At 40.2% G+C, this 17,838-nt stretch overlaps 1 protein-coding gene across 6 annotated transcripts; it reads right to left on the bottom strand.

The window, feature by feature from the left end:
• Window positions 1-60: 60 nt before the first annotated feature.
• LOC100761566 (zinc finger protein OZF) lies at window positions 61-17,269 on the bottom strand. 6 transcript variants are annotated; one of them, XM_035447552.1, is made up of 6 exons: window positions 17,133-17,269; window positions 15,720-15,776; window positions 12,985-13,116; window positions 10,076-10,202; window positions 5,913-6,005; window positions 61-3,877 (listed from the first exon to the last, which is right to left on the bottom strand). In XM_035447552.1, the coding sequence occupies exons 4-6, from the start codon at window positions 10,107-10,109 to the stop codon at window positions 2,220-2,222; spliced, it is 1,785 nt and encodes a 594-aa protein (XP_035303443.1). In that variant the 5' UTR covers window positions 10,110-10,202; window positions 12,985-13,116; window positions 15,720-15,776; window positions 17,133-17,269; the 3' UTR covers window positions 61-2,219. The 6 variants fall into 6 exon arrangements, with proteins under 6 accessions (XP_035303443.1, XP_035303442.1, XP_035303444.1 ...); XM_035447551.1 differs by lacking the exon at window positions 12,985-13,116 and adding an exon at window positions 16,752-16,852 and having other exon boundaries at window positions 17,133-17,198; XM_035447553.1 differs by lacking the exon at window positions 17,133-17,269 and adding an exon at window positions 16,752-16,852.
• Between the last annotated feature and the right edge of the window lie 569 nt (window positions 17,270-17,838).

Here is a 17,838-nt window from a genome sequence, read left to right as displayed (position 1 = left end):
TTTTTGTGCTTTTCACTGTAAATACCTTCCCTATCAGATACACAGGCCCACTCCAAGACATCATGTTAAGAAAAGAATACCTTTATTTACTTGAGCCAGTAACAACTGTCATACACATTTAGATGACACAAGACTAAGAAAGTATATAATACAATGTCTGAGGCTAGGAAGATAGAAAGAGGCCAGAATGGCGTTGAATGCAGGAAATACAACGTACATTGCAGCATGTTATTACATTAATCAATGTACATTGCAACACATTACACAAAGCCATGGAGAGTCCCTTCTGCTTAGTCTCATCAGGGAACATAGTTGATATAACATACTCATATACACGAACCATACATACATGAGTGTATGTGCCACTGGCTTCTCCCAAACTAGTTATAATGCCCCCAGACATTAATAGGCAGCAGTACCAATATTCATCTCCTGGCATGCAGATTTCGAAAAACAACTGGAATATGAGATTTAACATTTTTTCTCCAAGAAAAATTAATGTACAGATCCCATAGTGATAATTTTCCTTGGTCAAGGATTTTTGAAACCTGACTGGAAATTTTGTTGAAAGGTTTCACATAAAAGAAATGTGCAAAGATCTGTTTAATGGAAGATACCTACCAGAAACACACCCAGTATTTATGGGAATTTTAATCAAGATTTCTTCTTCTTCATAAGCAGCATGAGAATGAAGAGAGACAACAAAGGAGTTTTCTCCTGTTAGTGTTCTAAAACGACAATCTATTTGTCTCCCCCACCTCTTAGGGTGAACAAATGGCCATGGGTCTGCACTATTACAGATTGTGCAGATCTCTCTTCCACACACTAGAGATGGTAAAAACATGCAGGAGGATCATGGCTCTCTGGATAAAACACATTCCTAAGCCACAGTGCCTTTCTGCACATGGCTCCCAAACATGCTAGATGTTTTCTGTGCTTCAGGCCAGCTATGGATGGGCACCCAGATGGAGTTTGTTGTAAGACTCTGGGGGATAGTGGGATAGAAATAAATAGAACACAAGCATTTACATCCCACTAAAGAGCTTAGTAAGAGGTCTCACGAACAGAAATGGACTGCAAAACACAGGCTGATAAGTGCAGCACAGAAAATAAATCTTGGGGAGCACACATGTGATAGTCTGCTTCCTGGAACTAAGGACTTTGTAGGATGAATTCCTGCTGAGTGACTTCTTAGAAACACCACCCACATTATTACCTACTTTACAGTGTCCCCTCTGTGCTAATCCAAATGTTTCCTGAGATCTGACTTATGTGGCTCTTCCAGATACATACAGGGATTACTTCTGTATGAAGTGAAGATCTGACAGCCAGTAAAAGGGTTTCCCACATACATGGCTCATGTGCTTCCGACAGAGTCACTGATGTTTAGAGAGGTCCGCCTATTGAAAAAGGCATTTCCCTGTAGATAACTCTTGGGATTCCTCAGTACTGCAAGTTCTTTAATGCAAAGAGACTTGGCATCTCTTAAAGGGTTCTTGGCTTACATTATACTGACCTATGTATTTTGGGTTACTCACCTATGTGACTTCTTGCATGTACAGCAACAGACGGCTTTATGGGTTGAAATATTTCCTACAGTATTTATAGTCATAGGGTTTCTCAGTTTTGAGTTTTCAGGTGGACACAGAGGTTTGTCTTGAGTGTTTTCTGCACATAAACAACATTCATGGAAATGTCCCCATGTGTCTTCTTTGGTATGCAGTAAAGAATGAGCTATGGTTGAAGGATTTTCTACATTCATAGGGTTTCCTTATAGGGTGTAAATTACCTAATGACTGCTGAGATATAATATCTGGAGAAAGGTTTTTTCAACATTTTGACCATTTGTATGTGTTTTAATGAACAGTGAGTTGTATCTTATGGTTGAGATATTTTGTACATTTATAGGCTCTTAAAGTTTCTCATGTTTGTAAGTTCTCTGATGTATCTTTGGCTGGAATATTTTCTTAGTTTTAAATTATAAAATTCTGTCACCTGCATGAATTCTCTGTTGTGTGTAGCAGCTTGACATCTGGCAGCAGGTCTTTCCACATACCTAAGACTGATGGAGTTGCTCACCACTAAAGCTCCTAATAAGCAAGGAGACGACTCGTGGCAGATAGTTGTTCTCCCTTCTTCCCATTCACAAGATTTCTCACCTGAGTGAGTTGTGACGTACACAGGCATGAGCTCTGCTGAGAGGCTCATCCACACACCTCTTACTGATAGTCTTTTCCACCTGAGTGAGTCCTCTGATGTCTGGTGAGATGGAACTTCAAACTAAATGATTTCCTGCACTGTCTACATTCATAGGGCTTCTCACTTGTATGAATTTTCTTATGTGTATAGAGGCTGGGACTCTGCTTATAACTTTTGCCACACACAATACACTCATAGGGTTTCTCACTCGTGTGAGTTCTCTTATGTGCATGAAGGTGAGAATTCTGTTTAAAGGCTTTTCCACATACATCACACTCATAGGGCTTCTCACCCGAATGCGTTCTCTGATGTACAGTGAGATATGACTTGAGGATAAAAGACTTCCTACATTCTTTACATTCATAGGGTTTCTCACCTGTGTGAATTCTTATGTGTGTGTAGAGACTTGTCCTCTGCTTGAAACTTTTCCCACATGTGTTACATACAAAGGGCTTTTCACCTGTGTGAATTCTTTGATGTACAACAAGAAATGACTTCAGCCTAAAGGTTTTCCCACATTCCTTACAGTCATATGGCTTCTCACCTGTGTGAGTTCTCTGATGTGCATTCAAGTGAGCTCTTTTGTAAAAGCCTTTTCCACATACATTACACACGTAGCGTTTTTCCTGCGTGTGAGTTTGCTGATTCACAATGAGTTTTGACTGCTGACAGTCTCTACACTCGTAGGGTTTCTCAGCTGTGTTAGCTCTCGAATGTGAGTAAACATGTGGTGTATGGTTAAATGTTTTCCCACATGTATTGCATTCATATGCGTTCTCATATCTGTGCGGTGTCTGAAGCTGAAGGTCTGACTTACTAATTGTTTTTCCAGATATACTGCATTCATGGGATTTCTCATTCTTGTGAGGACTTTGTTGAACACTGTGATTTAATTTTGAACAAATAGTTTTCCTATACACATTCTTTCCATCCCCCATGATTCTCTGCTGAACACTCTTTTCTGGTTTCTGACAAGTATATTTCTCATCTTCATTACACGTATAAGATTCTTCTCCCACATTCAAATGCTGATGTTTTGGGACGTTTGATTGTATACTGAATATTGGCTCACAATCATTACCTTTATAACATTTCTTTTCTTTGTGTGTTTTTAAGTGCTGTGTGAGATGACAATTTTTATAGAACAATTTTCCACACACTTTACATTCAAAAGTTTGCTCCTGTACCTCGATCCCCCCTTGGGTAGGAAAAGCTAACTTTTCTAATCCTTTCTTGTAGTTCTTCAACTTACTGGAGGGATCTCTGATAGGAAATGCATTCTGTAACCACATTGTCTTCGTGTGAAAAGCTTTGCCATGCCCACAATACTGGAAATGCTGTTCTTCACATTTAGTACTGTGATATAGACTAAGAGGCTCAGGAAATCTGGGGGACATCCTGGTTACATTAGGAAGATCAAGTTCCTCTACAGCCTGCATCTCACTGGGCTCACTAGGAAGAAGTGCATTATCCCACATATTAAGTGCCCTAGGTCTCATACCAGAAGACATGTTACTCTTTACAGCCAGCCTTAAAACACAGTTTGAACTAGTAAGTGTTTTTCCTGCTTTGGCCCTCTCCTCAGCTGATGTGCTGCTCTTGGCAATTACCAGATTGCATCCATGTATCTGTCGATTGTCCTGGCTGATCTCATTTGGGTCATTCACATGCTGCATATCTAGGAGAAATAAAGAAAGAAAAGGCTTTCTGGTTAGTACCCATATAAAACAACTGTAGTACACTTGTCTGTTACTTAAGAAAGAATTCTTGATGGAATAATGCAGACACTTTGTGTTTTTCAAATACTAATAATATTCCTCCATACACAGAAGAATAGATTTTTAATATTCCTAGTTTAATCTGAATTGAGTACAACATATAGGGAAATCAACAAACATTTGGTTCTCTAAGCCAAGGTGTACCCACAATACTAGAAATCACTGCATAGGTTTGACATGAATGACTGACACTTTCTTATCCATGTGAACACAGACATGCTGATCCATAAAATCATGCTTCTCCATGCCTTTATTTATGCTTTGGCACTTTGATTATGTTAAAATTTCAGAAACAAATGGAGTTTCCTGTACAGATTCACTGCATATATCAAATCAGAGTGATTCCACAAAGAAAAAAGTGGAAGACTAATTACTCAGTACAACCCTTCACAAAATATGAGCTCAGAAACAAGCAATCTGTGGGTCATTTGACCTTCAAGTCCAAGGTCTCCTTGATGTCACACTAAGCTCTAGATGTACCCCATCCTAGAATCTGCACTAGGTGCCTCTTAGAGTCACAGAGGCTGCTATCGGCATATACATGATTTCATTTCCAGTATCTTCTCTCATATTCTATCAACCCTTGGTGAGTTGCCTAAAGAACTATGTTTTTAGTATTAGTTTCAAACTAATAACATCAAAATTGGATTCTTAGCAAAATAATAAGCACTCCTGAGAGTTCCTGTCCAACTAAATATTATATACTATGTTTAGAAATCAGCAGTCTAAAATTAAATCAAAAGAAAGTGATACTCTTAAAATTGCATGTTTTTTAGACCTTAACTATTTTTTTTTCTTCTTTCATTCAAGGGAGATTTTGGGAAGGAGTAATAATTTTTTTAAAATGCCAAAATTTCTGTTTCTCAACACAAGAGAGCTCTTTAGCATGTTGATAAATTTCTTGACTTGCCACTGTTTGTTCCAGAATAACAAACAAGTGTACAAGAGGGAGCAAATAACAAGTGATAAATACATGAATAAATGGTCAAATCAGGCTATAAAAGTGAGGAAAGGACAAGTAAGAACCTAAATAAAATAACCTCACCAACATATATGTCTAAGAACAACCACAGGTTGAATAGAATTTTTTCAACTATGAAAATATACTACAGAAACTAGAAAGGGGAATGAATTGATATGTGAAGAAGGCTTGAATGGAATTTGCTAAGCCCAAGATAATACATGGCAAAAATAAATAAAGTGGTGTGATGGCTAATCTTGGTTGTCAACTTGACTATATCTAGAATCAACTAAAACCCAAGCAGCTGGACACACCTGTGAGGTATTTTCTGGATTGGATCATTTGAGGTGGGAAGGCTCACTCTAAATCTCAGCTCAATAGTCTGGTGGCAGCCCATATAAAAGGTCATGGAAGAAGGAAGCTTTTGCTTTTTGCCTGCTTGTTCTGCTCTCTGCTCTCAGTGGCAAGTGTATTTATCTTGCTGAGGAATTCCTTCACTGGTTTTAGATCCTCTTCAGGATTCCAATGCCTATTGAAGACAGAAGCTCTTTAGGAATCCTCAGAGACCCCAGCACAAAATGGCACTGCTGAGACATCCAGTCTCACTGACCTGACTGAACAACTACCAGATTCTTGATCTTTCTGTTGGGATAGCCTGTGTTGGATTACTTGAGCCATAGCCTGTAATCCACTTTAGTAAATCCAATATGTGTGTGTGTGTGTGTGTGTGTGTGTGTGTGTATGTACGCATGCACGTGTATTTTATCAGTTCTATTCCTCCAGGAAATCCTGACTAATGTGAGTGGTATGTACTTACATGAAGAGCCTCCCTTGCAGACTGTACATACTGATTGTTGGATGAGTAAGACCACTCATTCTCAAGTTTGGAATATTGGAAGAATGGAGAAAAGAGCTCAACACAGGTTGATGAGCTTCCTCAATCTGGCATCCCTGTCCAGGGTATATTCACTGACCTGGGAGGCTCTGGTTTAGGGCATCTTCTGCCTTCCATGGCCCAGCTTCTTGTTCCAACTTCAGGATCAACTCAGGTTTGGGATCACACTGGTCTATTAAAAGGAAATATTGTACAAGTTTTGGCTCACTACTAAGTCAGATAGATTAAATAATGACTATACACTGGGCTGGAGAGACGGCTTGGAGGTTAAGAACACTGGCTGCTCATGCAGACGACTTGGGTTTAATTCCTAGAACCCAAATGGAGGGTTCACAACTGCTTTAATCTTCAGTCCCAGGGGACCAGATGTCCTCTTCTGGCTTCTGAAGGCACTGTATTCATGTTGTGCACAGGCATACATGCAGGTAAAACTCACATACACATAAAATCAATATAAATATTATTATGGGCATTGGGCAGTGACAGGACCAATGAGAACATTTTATGAGAGCTTTAAGAACATCCAGAGTCTACCAAAACAGATCAATTCCCAAGGTGTATTACAGTCAACTATGAAAAGTCCAAAACAGGACTGGAGAGATGGCTCAGTAGTGGAACAAATGCTAATCCTGCAGAGGACCAGAGTTCAGTTCTAAGCACTAACATTAGGCAGCTCACAAACAACTGTAAATTCCAGCTCCAGAGGATCTACCTTCTTCTTGCATCCTATGTGAACACTGTACTCACATAAATGCACACAGACACACATTATTAAATATCATTAAAAAATCCTACAAAACAAAGACAACACGAGAGCCAGCTGTGGCACATCTTTCTTTCTTTTCTTTTTTGGCTTTTCAAGACAAGTTTTCTCCATGTAGCTTAGGGCAGTCCTGAAACTCATCCTGTAGACCAGGCTGGCCTTGAACTCAGAAATCTATCTGCCTCTGCCTCCCAAGTGTTGGGAGGTTTAAATGTGTGCACCACCATACCTGGCTGAGAGATTATAACTTCAAAAAACAAAATTTTACAAATTAAGAAAGTGGAAAAAAGGTAGATGAGATAGATAGTTCAGTAGGTAAAGACATTTACGTCTAAGACTGATAACCTGAGTTCAATCCCCAGGAACCACATGATGGAAGGAGAGATCCAATTTCTGCAAGTTGTCTTCTGACCTCCACATACACCCCATGGCATATACATGCCCCACAACACAGACATAAATATAATAAAAGCAATACCAACTTTAAATGATAAGACAAAACAGTATGTCACACACTAAACAACACCCACTATAGCATAGTAAACATCTCCAAATGTAGAAACTTTACAGACCAAGAAAAAATGAAATGATACATTAAAAAATATCAAAAAGTATTTCTAAGCAATAACGTCATAAGCAGGACATTCCAATAGAAATGAAAGCTTCCAAATGTAAACAAGTGAAAACTTTCATTACCTCAGGTTGACTTTACAAGAAATGGTGACTGTCCTCACTAGATATTCCAGAGTACCATCATGAAAACACAACTCATGCACAGCAGATGCACAGAAAGTAAGTTTAAAATAATTCCCATCTGTACAGGAAATCACAAAACAACAAAGACTTATCAGAAAAGAACAGAAGATATGAAGAAAAACAGCAACAACAAAACCCCAGAATAACATTTTCTAAGAGTGTAGTCTGGGAATCAGAAGATACAGGCTGACTTAATGATGCACTACCTAAGCAAAAGTCACTGTGCCAGTGAAGATACATCTAGATTGACAGAGAGTAAAGGGACTGAAGTGATGGCCAACATATACAGACCTTGAAACTGTTAACTATATTTGTCAGACAAAGTAACTTTAAAACCAAACAGTATAAAAAAAGACAAGGCTCATTATAATGATATATGTGTATTAATAGCCACATATACAGACATTTTATAACATTTTACACACACATACACAGCAGTGCTGGAGGACCCAATTACACAATGCAAACACACAAGAAGTAAATTAACAGTGCACTGAAACTTTATTTAGAGACCAAAGAGGCTTTAAACATCATAGAATTATTCTACCCAACAGCCAAAGCACTCTCCAAGACAGATCAAATATTAGTAAACAAAAAAAGTTTCAAAGTACCAACAAACAAAAAACAAAAGCAAACTGAAACAAACCCTAGGAGTCCTAGACCACAAAGAACAAAACTAGAAATCAACAGTAAGGGATGGCTTGACATGGTTGCTCACACCTATAATCTTCACACTGGGCAGAGTATGGTAAAAGGATAGTGAGCTGCAGCCTAGCTGTGATGATCCGAATGAGAAGGGCATCCATAGACTCTTACGTTTGAATACTTGTTCTCAATTTGGTAAAACTGCTTGGACATTGGGGAGGTGTGTCTCTGTGGGCAAACTTTGAGTTTCAAAAGTCAACGTGCCATTCCCAGTGTTCTCTTTCTGTACCCTGTTTGCAGATCAAGATGTGAGTTCTTAGTTGTTCCTGCTGCCATGCCTTTGTTCTGCCATCATGGACTCTAACCTTCTGAAACTAGTTAAATGTTTTCTTGTCTAGTTACCTTGGTCATGGTGTTTTATTACAATAACAGAAAAGTAACTAATACACTAGCCAAAGCTACACAGGAAGATCTCATCTTCAAATGGGGTCAGAGAATTTATAAATGCTTGTATACCCAAGATGATCAGGGCTGGAGGCCCAGCATGCAGATGAAAGCTGGGTGTGGTGGTGGGGGCAGAAGGAGGAGGACAGAGATAAGCAGATCCCAGAAGGTTGCTGGCCAATAGCCCGGCTGGAAAGGCAAACTTCTAGCTCACTGAGAGTCTGCCTCAAGATAAAAGGGGGAAAAGTAGAGGAAGCCTCCCGTGGCCTCCTCATGCATGCAGAGAGTCAGGCAAGCCCCCAAACAGATGTGCATCGACCACAAGCAAACAATAAAATATACATCTAACCCTTCCCTCACCCAAGGCAGGCATTAAAAAAAAAAAAAATTACCAAAAGAACACTGAACATAGATAACATTGTCCTAAATGATGAACTGTAAAAACAAACCCAAACAAAAATGTGCATTGCAACAAATAAAAACTAGATCACCATTAAACAATGTGGTAAGATATGGGAAAAACAATAGAATGAAAGCAGTATTGTAGCAATAGTATACAAAAGTATGAATGAAAGAGGGGCAGGGAAGGGATAAAACACCAAAGTAGAAATTAGTACAAAGAAAATACCAGTGACAGCACAAATGTAAAAACTGATACAAGCACAAAACCAGAAGAGCAGTTAACAGGAAGACATTGTACATTTGGTTTTCATTATTTTGAGACAGAGTCTCTATGTAGTTTTGGCTGGCCTTGAACTCACAGATATCTGTCTGTGTCTGCCTCCCAAGTGATAAGATCAAAGTTGTGCACTATCATGTGCAGTATATAGGATAGTTTTTTAAGAAATAAATATAAAACTTTAGCTTCTGCTGTTCAACATGACAGTGCTGATGCTCTCTCTTTTCTCTGCTGCTTCTCACTGTGTTAACAGCTCAATGAGGCATATATATCCACTACAATAAGGAATAGAAGAGTACTAGAGAGGAGCTGCTCATCTAGCCTAATGTCGCTACATTGGGGAGGCAGAACATCTTCATGAATATGTACAACTCTGATGTGCCAGTTAAAAATACATATAGTGCTGGACGTGGTAGAGCATGCCTTTAATTCCAGCACTTGGAAAGCAGAGGCAATCAGATCTCCTTAAGTTCCAGGACAGCCTGGTCTACATAGTGAGTTTCAGAATAGCCAGGGCTATGTTGATACCCTATCTCAAACAAACAAACAAATATAAAAAAAAAACCCAAATAGTAGCCTGGAGAAATGGCTCAGCAATTAAGGATACTTGCTACTCTTGCAGAGGACCTAGGTTTGATTCCCAGAAAACACATGGCCATTAACAACTGTCTGTAATTCCAGTTCCAGGGGCTCCAATACCCTTTCTGACCTCTCTGGGCACTGCATGCACATGGTGCACACACATACATGGAGGTAAAATACTCATAAAAAATAATAAAACAAATCTTAAAAAAAAAAAAAAATACAGTCCGGAGATAAAGCTCAGTGTTGGGAACTTACCTATATTGCACAAGACTCAGTTTGGTCACTAGCACAAAAAAAATCCTTGGAAGTAGTTCCTGTATTTACCCAAAAGGAATAGCTTCTAATAGGATTACTGAGGACTTTCACTCACTCAAGGACAGCAGGCTGCTGTAGGTCTCCAGCATTACATCCCTGTAGAGCTTCCTCTGAGCATCATCCAGGTCCTGCCACTCATCCCAGGTGAAGTCCACACAGACATCCTCAAATGTCACCAACCCCTGTAATGAAACAACTTTCCTCAGCCCAAGCTGCCTTCAGCCTTGGGTCAGAGACAGGAATACAGGAGGTCACGCCTCTCCGCAAGCATCGTTTACACAAGATAGACATACAAGTTTTCTTATCATGGAAGAAAAATCGTCTATAAAATGTTTTACAAACATAGTAATTTAGTAATGATGAGAAACTAAAGGCAGAAAACAAATATAAGCAATTGATAATCCTTTGGCTCCCCCACTTAAATACCTGACTCCAACAATTACAAATCTAAGTAGTCCATGTTGTCTTTATTTATAAAGTTATTTATAAAGTACAGTCATAGGCACCCACACATGCCCTTCCAAAACTTAGAAGAACTGCTAGATCCAACAGAAATAAACATCACTAGCATCCCATAAGGCAATATATAAGCAAGGCTTGACATTTTGAAAGTCATCCCATGAGAGGAGAAAGGGGAGGGTCTTAGGGCACAGCTAGAGGGGAAGAATCACTTCACAATTCCACATTGGGAAACAGCACTAGTAACACAGAACCGAAGACATGCAATGTGGTAAGCCCCACAGATCCCACTCCTGTGGAAGGTTGTGGCATGGGGACCAAGAGTTGGAGGATAGGCAGACAAAAGAGGTAGCAAGGAATTGGGAACTCATCAGAGAAGGAACACAAAGCAGCAACAGCAAATAAAGAATAGCATTTTCATTAATTTCCTTTGTCTTTGATAAAAAGACCAGCTTGTTTCCAAGCTTTCTATATAAACCAATATATAGGAACTGATGTGTTACCTATATGACATGAAAGAAGGGGGACAATTTGTGAGAAGGAAACAATAGATTGTTTTTTGTTTTTTAATCCTGTGGTTTTGCTAACCTGTAAACATCTGTTTTCCCATGATAACTTGTTTCCTAATGTCTTTTGGAACACAGTCAAATTAAGGTGGTATGTATAGATCAAGAACAGAACATAAATGTCTATTCCCACTTCACTTCAACTCAGTCAGGACTAGCTGACACTGTATGGAAATATCTGCAGAAGTGATCTGTCATCTCTGATTACCTTTTAAGGTAAGATGGTGCCTAGTAACTGACTTAGACAAAAAACAGCTTTCAGACTTGTGAATGAGAAAGAGAAGGAAAGGGCTCTTGTTCTCTGAGCACAATACATCAGAAAGACTTTCATTCATCATCAGCAAAGACCAAACTTCCTGGGAAACAGAGTAAGTCTGGCATAGAATCAGAGCCTCATCTAGGAAGGTGTCTAATGTTCAGAGTTAAAGCCATCTACCACACTTGCCCAAGACTCAAGACTGTAGTGAAGGTGATGCCTCTCAAGGTTTACCCTTCAGCTCATTACCAGGTTCCCACACATACTCCAATCTGTTATACTTTGTACACGGTAGGCTGAAATTCATCTATAAATTGTAAGATATCTGAAACAAGAGCAGTTATAACGGGTGTTAAATGAAATCCTGGAATCATTCTGAGACACAAGATAATAAGCACAATGCACTAAAAAGCTGGTACCTTGGATGTGCTGGCTTATGTGTATAAGAGGATTCCAAGACATGGTGACCACTGCCTACTCACTCATTTTCAGTGTTGTTTGTGTGAACAGAATACATACCTCCATTCCCACCTCACTTCAACTCAAACAGGATTAGATGCCTACGGAATTTCCTGAAGAAGTGACCTGCCACCTCTGATGACCTTTTGAAGCTGGCACTTGGTTTGCTGCTCATTTCCTCACTGATCAAGAAGCTATCGTGGCCATTGATATACACCTGACTTATGTAACTTCACAAAGCTCCAGCTGTTGCTTATCAAAACATAACCTATAGCTCTGACAACTGAGGAAATAGAGACAGCATCAGCTAGAGAAGACCCAGTCTTGAGGGTGGACCAGGGAATGCCGCAAACAAACACTGATGAACACCTACATATGCACACTGAACCAAGTTTACAGCCTACACTGACTCTGGGTCAGAACTGTTCTATTTTTAATTTTTAGCGAGGAAATACCTTTCTAAAAGGAAGTGGAATCAACAAACACACAACTATAATAAAAGCTGAGAAATTTGAATTCATATACATTAAAGTTAGATGCCAAGACAAGGACACAGCAGTCACAAAAAGATGTAGTGACTTCTAAAAATGTTTACTTCCGAATGCTACACCTAAGAAAAATTACAGAAAAAAAATTAACATCCAAAATATTTGCTTGATATATGTGGACATACACAAAAACATTCCTGAAAAGTGATCTACCATAGCTACATGCTCAGACATAAACATACTTGTTATAAAACAGACATAACTAGTCTTCATTTCTTTAACTGGGTGGGTATGTATGTATGTATGTATGTATGTATGTATGTATGTATGTATGTATGTGTTAGCTATCTACCTTATTCTAGTACTCACTCTATTTCCCCAGCCTTCAGCAAATGTCTCAGCAGGCCTTGTTTCTTTACTAGGAGAGCTGACCCACACAGTCATAACTTAAGTGTCTGCACTATTTGAAGTCCTGCCTGACAGGATTGTTTTGGCTAAAAGAGGGCACAGTTACACTAAGAGATGCCCTTAGTGATTTCCCATATGCTAGGCATACTCTTCCTTTCATGCTTTGAATATGGAATGTTCCCTACAGGCTCACTGTTTTAAGTTATGTGATCCAAAGTGTATTACTTTGAAGGCTATAGAGTGCTACTTTGAAGGCTATAGAGGGTTTAGGTGATAGGGTCTGGCTGTTGGATGTAGGCTAGAAATGGAGTGTCTTTGAAGGTTATACCTGCCCCTGGTTCCCACTTCTCTCTCAGGTTCCAGGTCTGCCATGGTGTGAACAGCTGCTCCTCTTCACACTCTCATCTCCACTGATGGAGCCACTCCAACCTGCCATCACTGCCATGATGGACTGATACCTCTGAAACAATGAGCCAAAATAAATCTTTCCTCCCCTAAGTGATTTCTTTCAGGTATTTATTTGGTCAGAGCAAAACAAAAGTATTAACATCCTCCCTTATCTCCATTGTAGACTGGTCCAATTTTCCCTTGGTAATCTAGATTTCGCAGGAAAACCATCACTAGCTCCTTTCCCACCTATTGCCTTAGAGTCATAAGTAAAGTGCTCAGGATAAAATCAGTCCCTCTAGCTGAATAGACTCATGGTTGTGGCTTTTGGTAGAAGTACTGCTCCTAGTCAATATAAGACAGCTAGGCCAGTAGGGCATGTGGCTATGGGAACAGAAACAAAACAATGGTCCTCGTGGCTAGGCGTTGTACTGCAAACCTTTAAGGTCAGTACTTGGGAAGCACAGGCAGATGGTCTCTGAGTTCAAGACCAGCATGGTTTACAGAGCAAGCTCCAGGCTAACCAAGGTCACATAAGGAGACCCTATCTTAAAAGTTTCTAGTGCTAAGTACTTTACTTGTAAAGTCTTCTCCTGAGGTCACTTCTGATGCGGTTTGACAGGAGACACAAATGTCCTTATCTCTTTTCACATCCAGATAATATGTCAACACTCCTGTTCTCCAAATCCCCTTTGGCTTCAATTTTTGAATCCAGTGTTCCTTCTGACCACGAACCTGAGCTACTGTGTAGGTCAGGTAAGGTAAGAGAGCAGGGTACTCTTTTCATCTTTACCTGCAGATTCTTACACTCTGGCTTCGTCTGTGGGAAACATCAGGCAAGCTGTTGAACCTGACCCAATGTACTTATTATAGTCTTTGTAGAGAGTCCTGCCTCAACCCCGTAGGGACTTCAATCTAGCTGGTCCTGTTTCCTGCATTTAAAATTATGTCAGAACATTTTTGATCAAGGAATATATTTTGTATGATTTATAAACTAGATGGAAGTATTGACATGAAATATATAAGCAAGATATGTACATTATTCAGATGTGTGCTCATGACTTGTACACAAATGGTTATCCTCCACTCACTTCTGTTTCTTCACTTACTCCCAAGGCCTTTAGCACACCTGCTTGCTAGCAGTACAGTTCATCAGCACTCAGGCATCACCACTGAGAACAGACCCTTCCAGCCTACCAGAGATGGACAGTTCCAATGTGAACAAGAAAGAATACATTTGTCTTTAGGTAACTACACTTCCTCACCATCTACAGCATCACATGCTGCCACTGGAACAAGAACGAACAACAAAGTTAGCAGGAATTGCAACTCATAACATTAGCAAAGGAGGGGAAAGGAAGTGGAGGGAATAGAAAGAAGGATCCAGAAAAAAAGAAAAAGAAAAAGAAAAAAAACCCCTTTTTTTAGCATACTCATCAAGGCCACAAGATAGACTGGTATCAATACCAAATGCATAGGGGGGAAAAAAGGAGGATATGACTTTCATTTTGACAAAGAGAGCTTGGTGTGCCTTTGCTTATCAACATAGGCATTAAATTTATGATCTGGAAGCTAAACAAGCGGTCCATGCTACCAAGAAACAGTCACTAAACTCAAACCAAAGGGCTGGATCACAGAAGTGCTCTAAGGTGGAATGAGCAGGGAACTGAGCAGAAGAAAAGAACAAGCTATGATAAGGAGAAAAAGAACTCAGAAAATCAGCTAAGAAAGCATCATCAGCATCACGACTGAGATGAAGACCCTCCTGGTGAAGACAATGGGCAGAACTCTGCAGCATGGCAGGAGATGTAAGTAAGGCAGCTGGCAGAGAACAGTGTTTCTATTTGATTGTGATGAAAGCTGAGAATCTGAACCAAGAGTACAGTGAGTAGGAGTAAAAATGCAAACAGTAAAGACAAATTATTACTAGAAACGTATGTTTGGACATTGTTATGATCTACATATACACACAAGCAGAGAAAATGTAGGGAGAGAAATGAAGGATCCGGAGTACATTGTCTTTATACACTCCAGGTCTCATCTGATATTAAGTGCAGTCTTCCAAAAGCTGTCTGGAACTATACAGCTTTAGCCAGCAAAGAAAACCCCTGTGAATCGATCTGAGTTTGAGGACTTATGAGCTAACACTGTTGAATGCTGTGTTCATCTCCAGCCTGGGAGATGAAGCTCTGTCCACATCAGGCATATGTTCATGAAGTCTGTTTGGACTTAAAAGGACATGAGAGTTTGCACTTTCTGAGTCAATTCAACCCCTATAACAAATAGACCATATAAGGAAAACCAGAGACCAATTTGCATGTGGCTTATTAATCACTCTACAAAAGACTTTATATTGCCAGACAGTGGTGGCGCACACCTTTAATCTTGGCATTCGGGAGGCAGAGACAGGTGGATCTCAGTGAATTCAAGGCCAGCCTGATCTACAAAGCAAGTTCTAGGACAGGCAGGACTATTACACAGACAAATCCTGTGTCAAACAAAACAAAACAAAACAAAACAACCAAGGGGAGTGAGGAACCTTATAATGTATCTCCATCAACACATCCAATGGTATCATTTGCATATATCTATCTTATATAAGTTTATTCTTCCATCACAATTTTCAAAAGTCCTGAAATACAACATAAAACAAGGTGAGGCTAACTATAAACTTACCTCAGATGTGTCCATTGTCCTAACTCTTTGAGACATGAGAGGACTGTGCAATCACAGCTAGAAGAGAAGTTCAACAGAAATTAACTCACTAGATTTGCCTTGCTTTCAGATCTCAACTCACAAAGACAGGGGAAAAGCTACAAGACAACAGAAATGTCTCCCTGTGTAGAAAGAGCATGTTATACTTGATAACTGCCACAACAGATCTTGTTGAAGGAACACCAGGGATTTTATTAAATGGTAAAGATTCATCATTCAATTATACACAGTTTTAATGGCAATATCTGCTGCTTGTTTAATAACTATGTTATTCTGGAATGGTTCAATGTTTTAAGGTTGGGTGTTTAATGAACATTATTGAGTCAGAGAAATTATGGAATGCTACTCTAGACAATATTTATTACCTAGTTTTCTGTCAGTTTAGTGGAGTTCTAAACAAAGACAAAGAAGTGTCCTATTAGCACGTCTTGCTTGACATATTTAAATTTCATACAAACCATGTCTCATCCAATCTACATTGCTTCCTCTCAAAACTACACCAGCAAAACTGAACACTGAGTGTATTCACTGCAGGGCTTTGACAGTGATATTTCACAATGGCTGGTCTCTCTGCACTCAGGCCTTGGGATAGCTCCCTCCCACAAACTCACTTGCTCTGGCCAGTGTAGCTACAATAAATGTGACCTGTACAGTTTTTAAAATGAGTTTTCCCAGGGTAACTGGCTGAGATGACAACTTTGTGTCCCTACATACCGCTTCTATGCCGTTTAAAAAAAAGAGAGCGAGTATTAAGGGTTTTCAGAAGATTAGAGGTAAAACTACCACAGGCTCCAGAAGAAACAGTTCTGAGTGTACGTTCAAAGGAACTGGAACCACAATAAGGTAGCTGTTCTCCTCCGTGAACTACCGCCGTGCCACAGGTTTTCCCTTCAGACACAACAGGTCTCTACTGTCACTGTGAAGTAGAGATGCTCTTGGCAATGAAGCAAGAAGGCCTAGCTGATAACACTCCAAAGTCACAGGCCGGCTCACCTAGGATTCCAGCCATCGCTTCCCCTCTCAACATCTTCCCCACCAGCTTTTCCTTCACTAATTGGTCAAGGGACCGACTCCTCCTTCCTCTCTGGTGAAGCCTGCACAATGAAACATTACACGGACAGTCTGCAAAGTCCTTTTGAATTGCACCGTGGGGACACACACTGGACAACCTGGTGGAGGGAGGACTTCGCTCAGGAGCCGCAGGAGACGGACTCAGGAACAGGGCTGAGCACAGCTTCCGGAATGGGGGGAGAGATAGGCGGTGGGCTCAAGCCGCACAGGTTCCCAGCCCGGCGCCATCTGCACCCGGAACAGTCGAAGAGCTGAGGACCGACCCCGGCCAGCTCCCGCCGGTTCCCCATAAGCTGCACTCACCTTGGTGCCAAATGTCAGCTTCTCTGTGGCTTTTACCTACTAGAACGTAGGGCCAAACAAACAGAGACCAACCTCGCCTCGGCGGAAACCGGAAGCAACGTGGCGGAGCCGGAGACAGATCGAGAAAGTACGCTTCTTCTCGAGCGTGGGTCTGATTGGACAGATCCAGAATCTCAGCCATGATTGGACAGAATATCTTGAGTGACAGTAAACCGTACCAATCTTTGACGGAACAAGACCGACTGGCGGATTCTACTTACCACTTCAGTCTGTGATTCTGTAACTTCAGACTTGTCCCACTTAACCCTGCGACATCATTTATGTTTCTTTCTCTACCCGGCTATTCCATTTAGCATGACGTCCTTCAGGTTAATTTATGCCGTACAGAGTGACAAGGTTTTGCTATTTTTGAGATTATTCCATTGTGAATATTCACGTTTCCTTTTCATATACCTATGGATGAGCACAAGTAATTTTAATACCTTGACCCTTTGGATAGTGCTGCAATAACTATAGCAGTGCAGGAATCTCTGGCACATTGACCTGAAATCCTTTGTTTATATGTTCGGAATTGGACTTGCTGGTTGTTACAGTAATTGCATTTCTGGTTTTGAGCTGCCATGTGGGAGCTGGAACCACATACTCATGTTTCGTTTTGTTTTTTGAGACTGGACACATACTCATTTTTATAAAGTGAAACCATTAT

This window comes from Cricetulus griseus, chromosome 7 (genome assembly GCF_003668045.3).
Source record: "Cricetulus griseus strain 17A/GY chromosome 7, alternate assembly CriGri-PICRH-1.0, whole genome shotgun sequence".
In the NCBI taxonomy this organism is placed as follows: domain Eukaryota; kingdom Metazoa; phylum Chordata; class Mammalia; order Rodentia; family Cricetidae; genus Cricetulus; species Cricetulus griseus.
The sequence above is the reverse complement of the archived record's forward strand: the minus strand, read 5'-3'. Positions and strand labels throughout refer to the sequence as shown.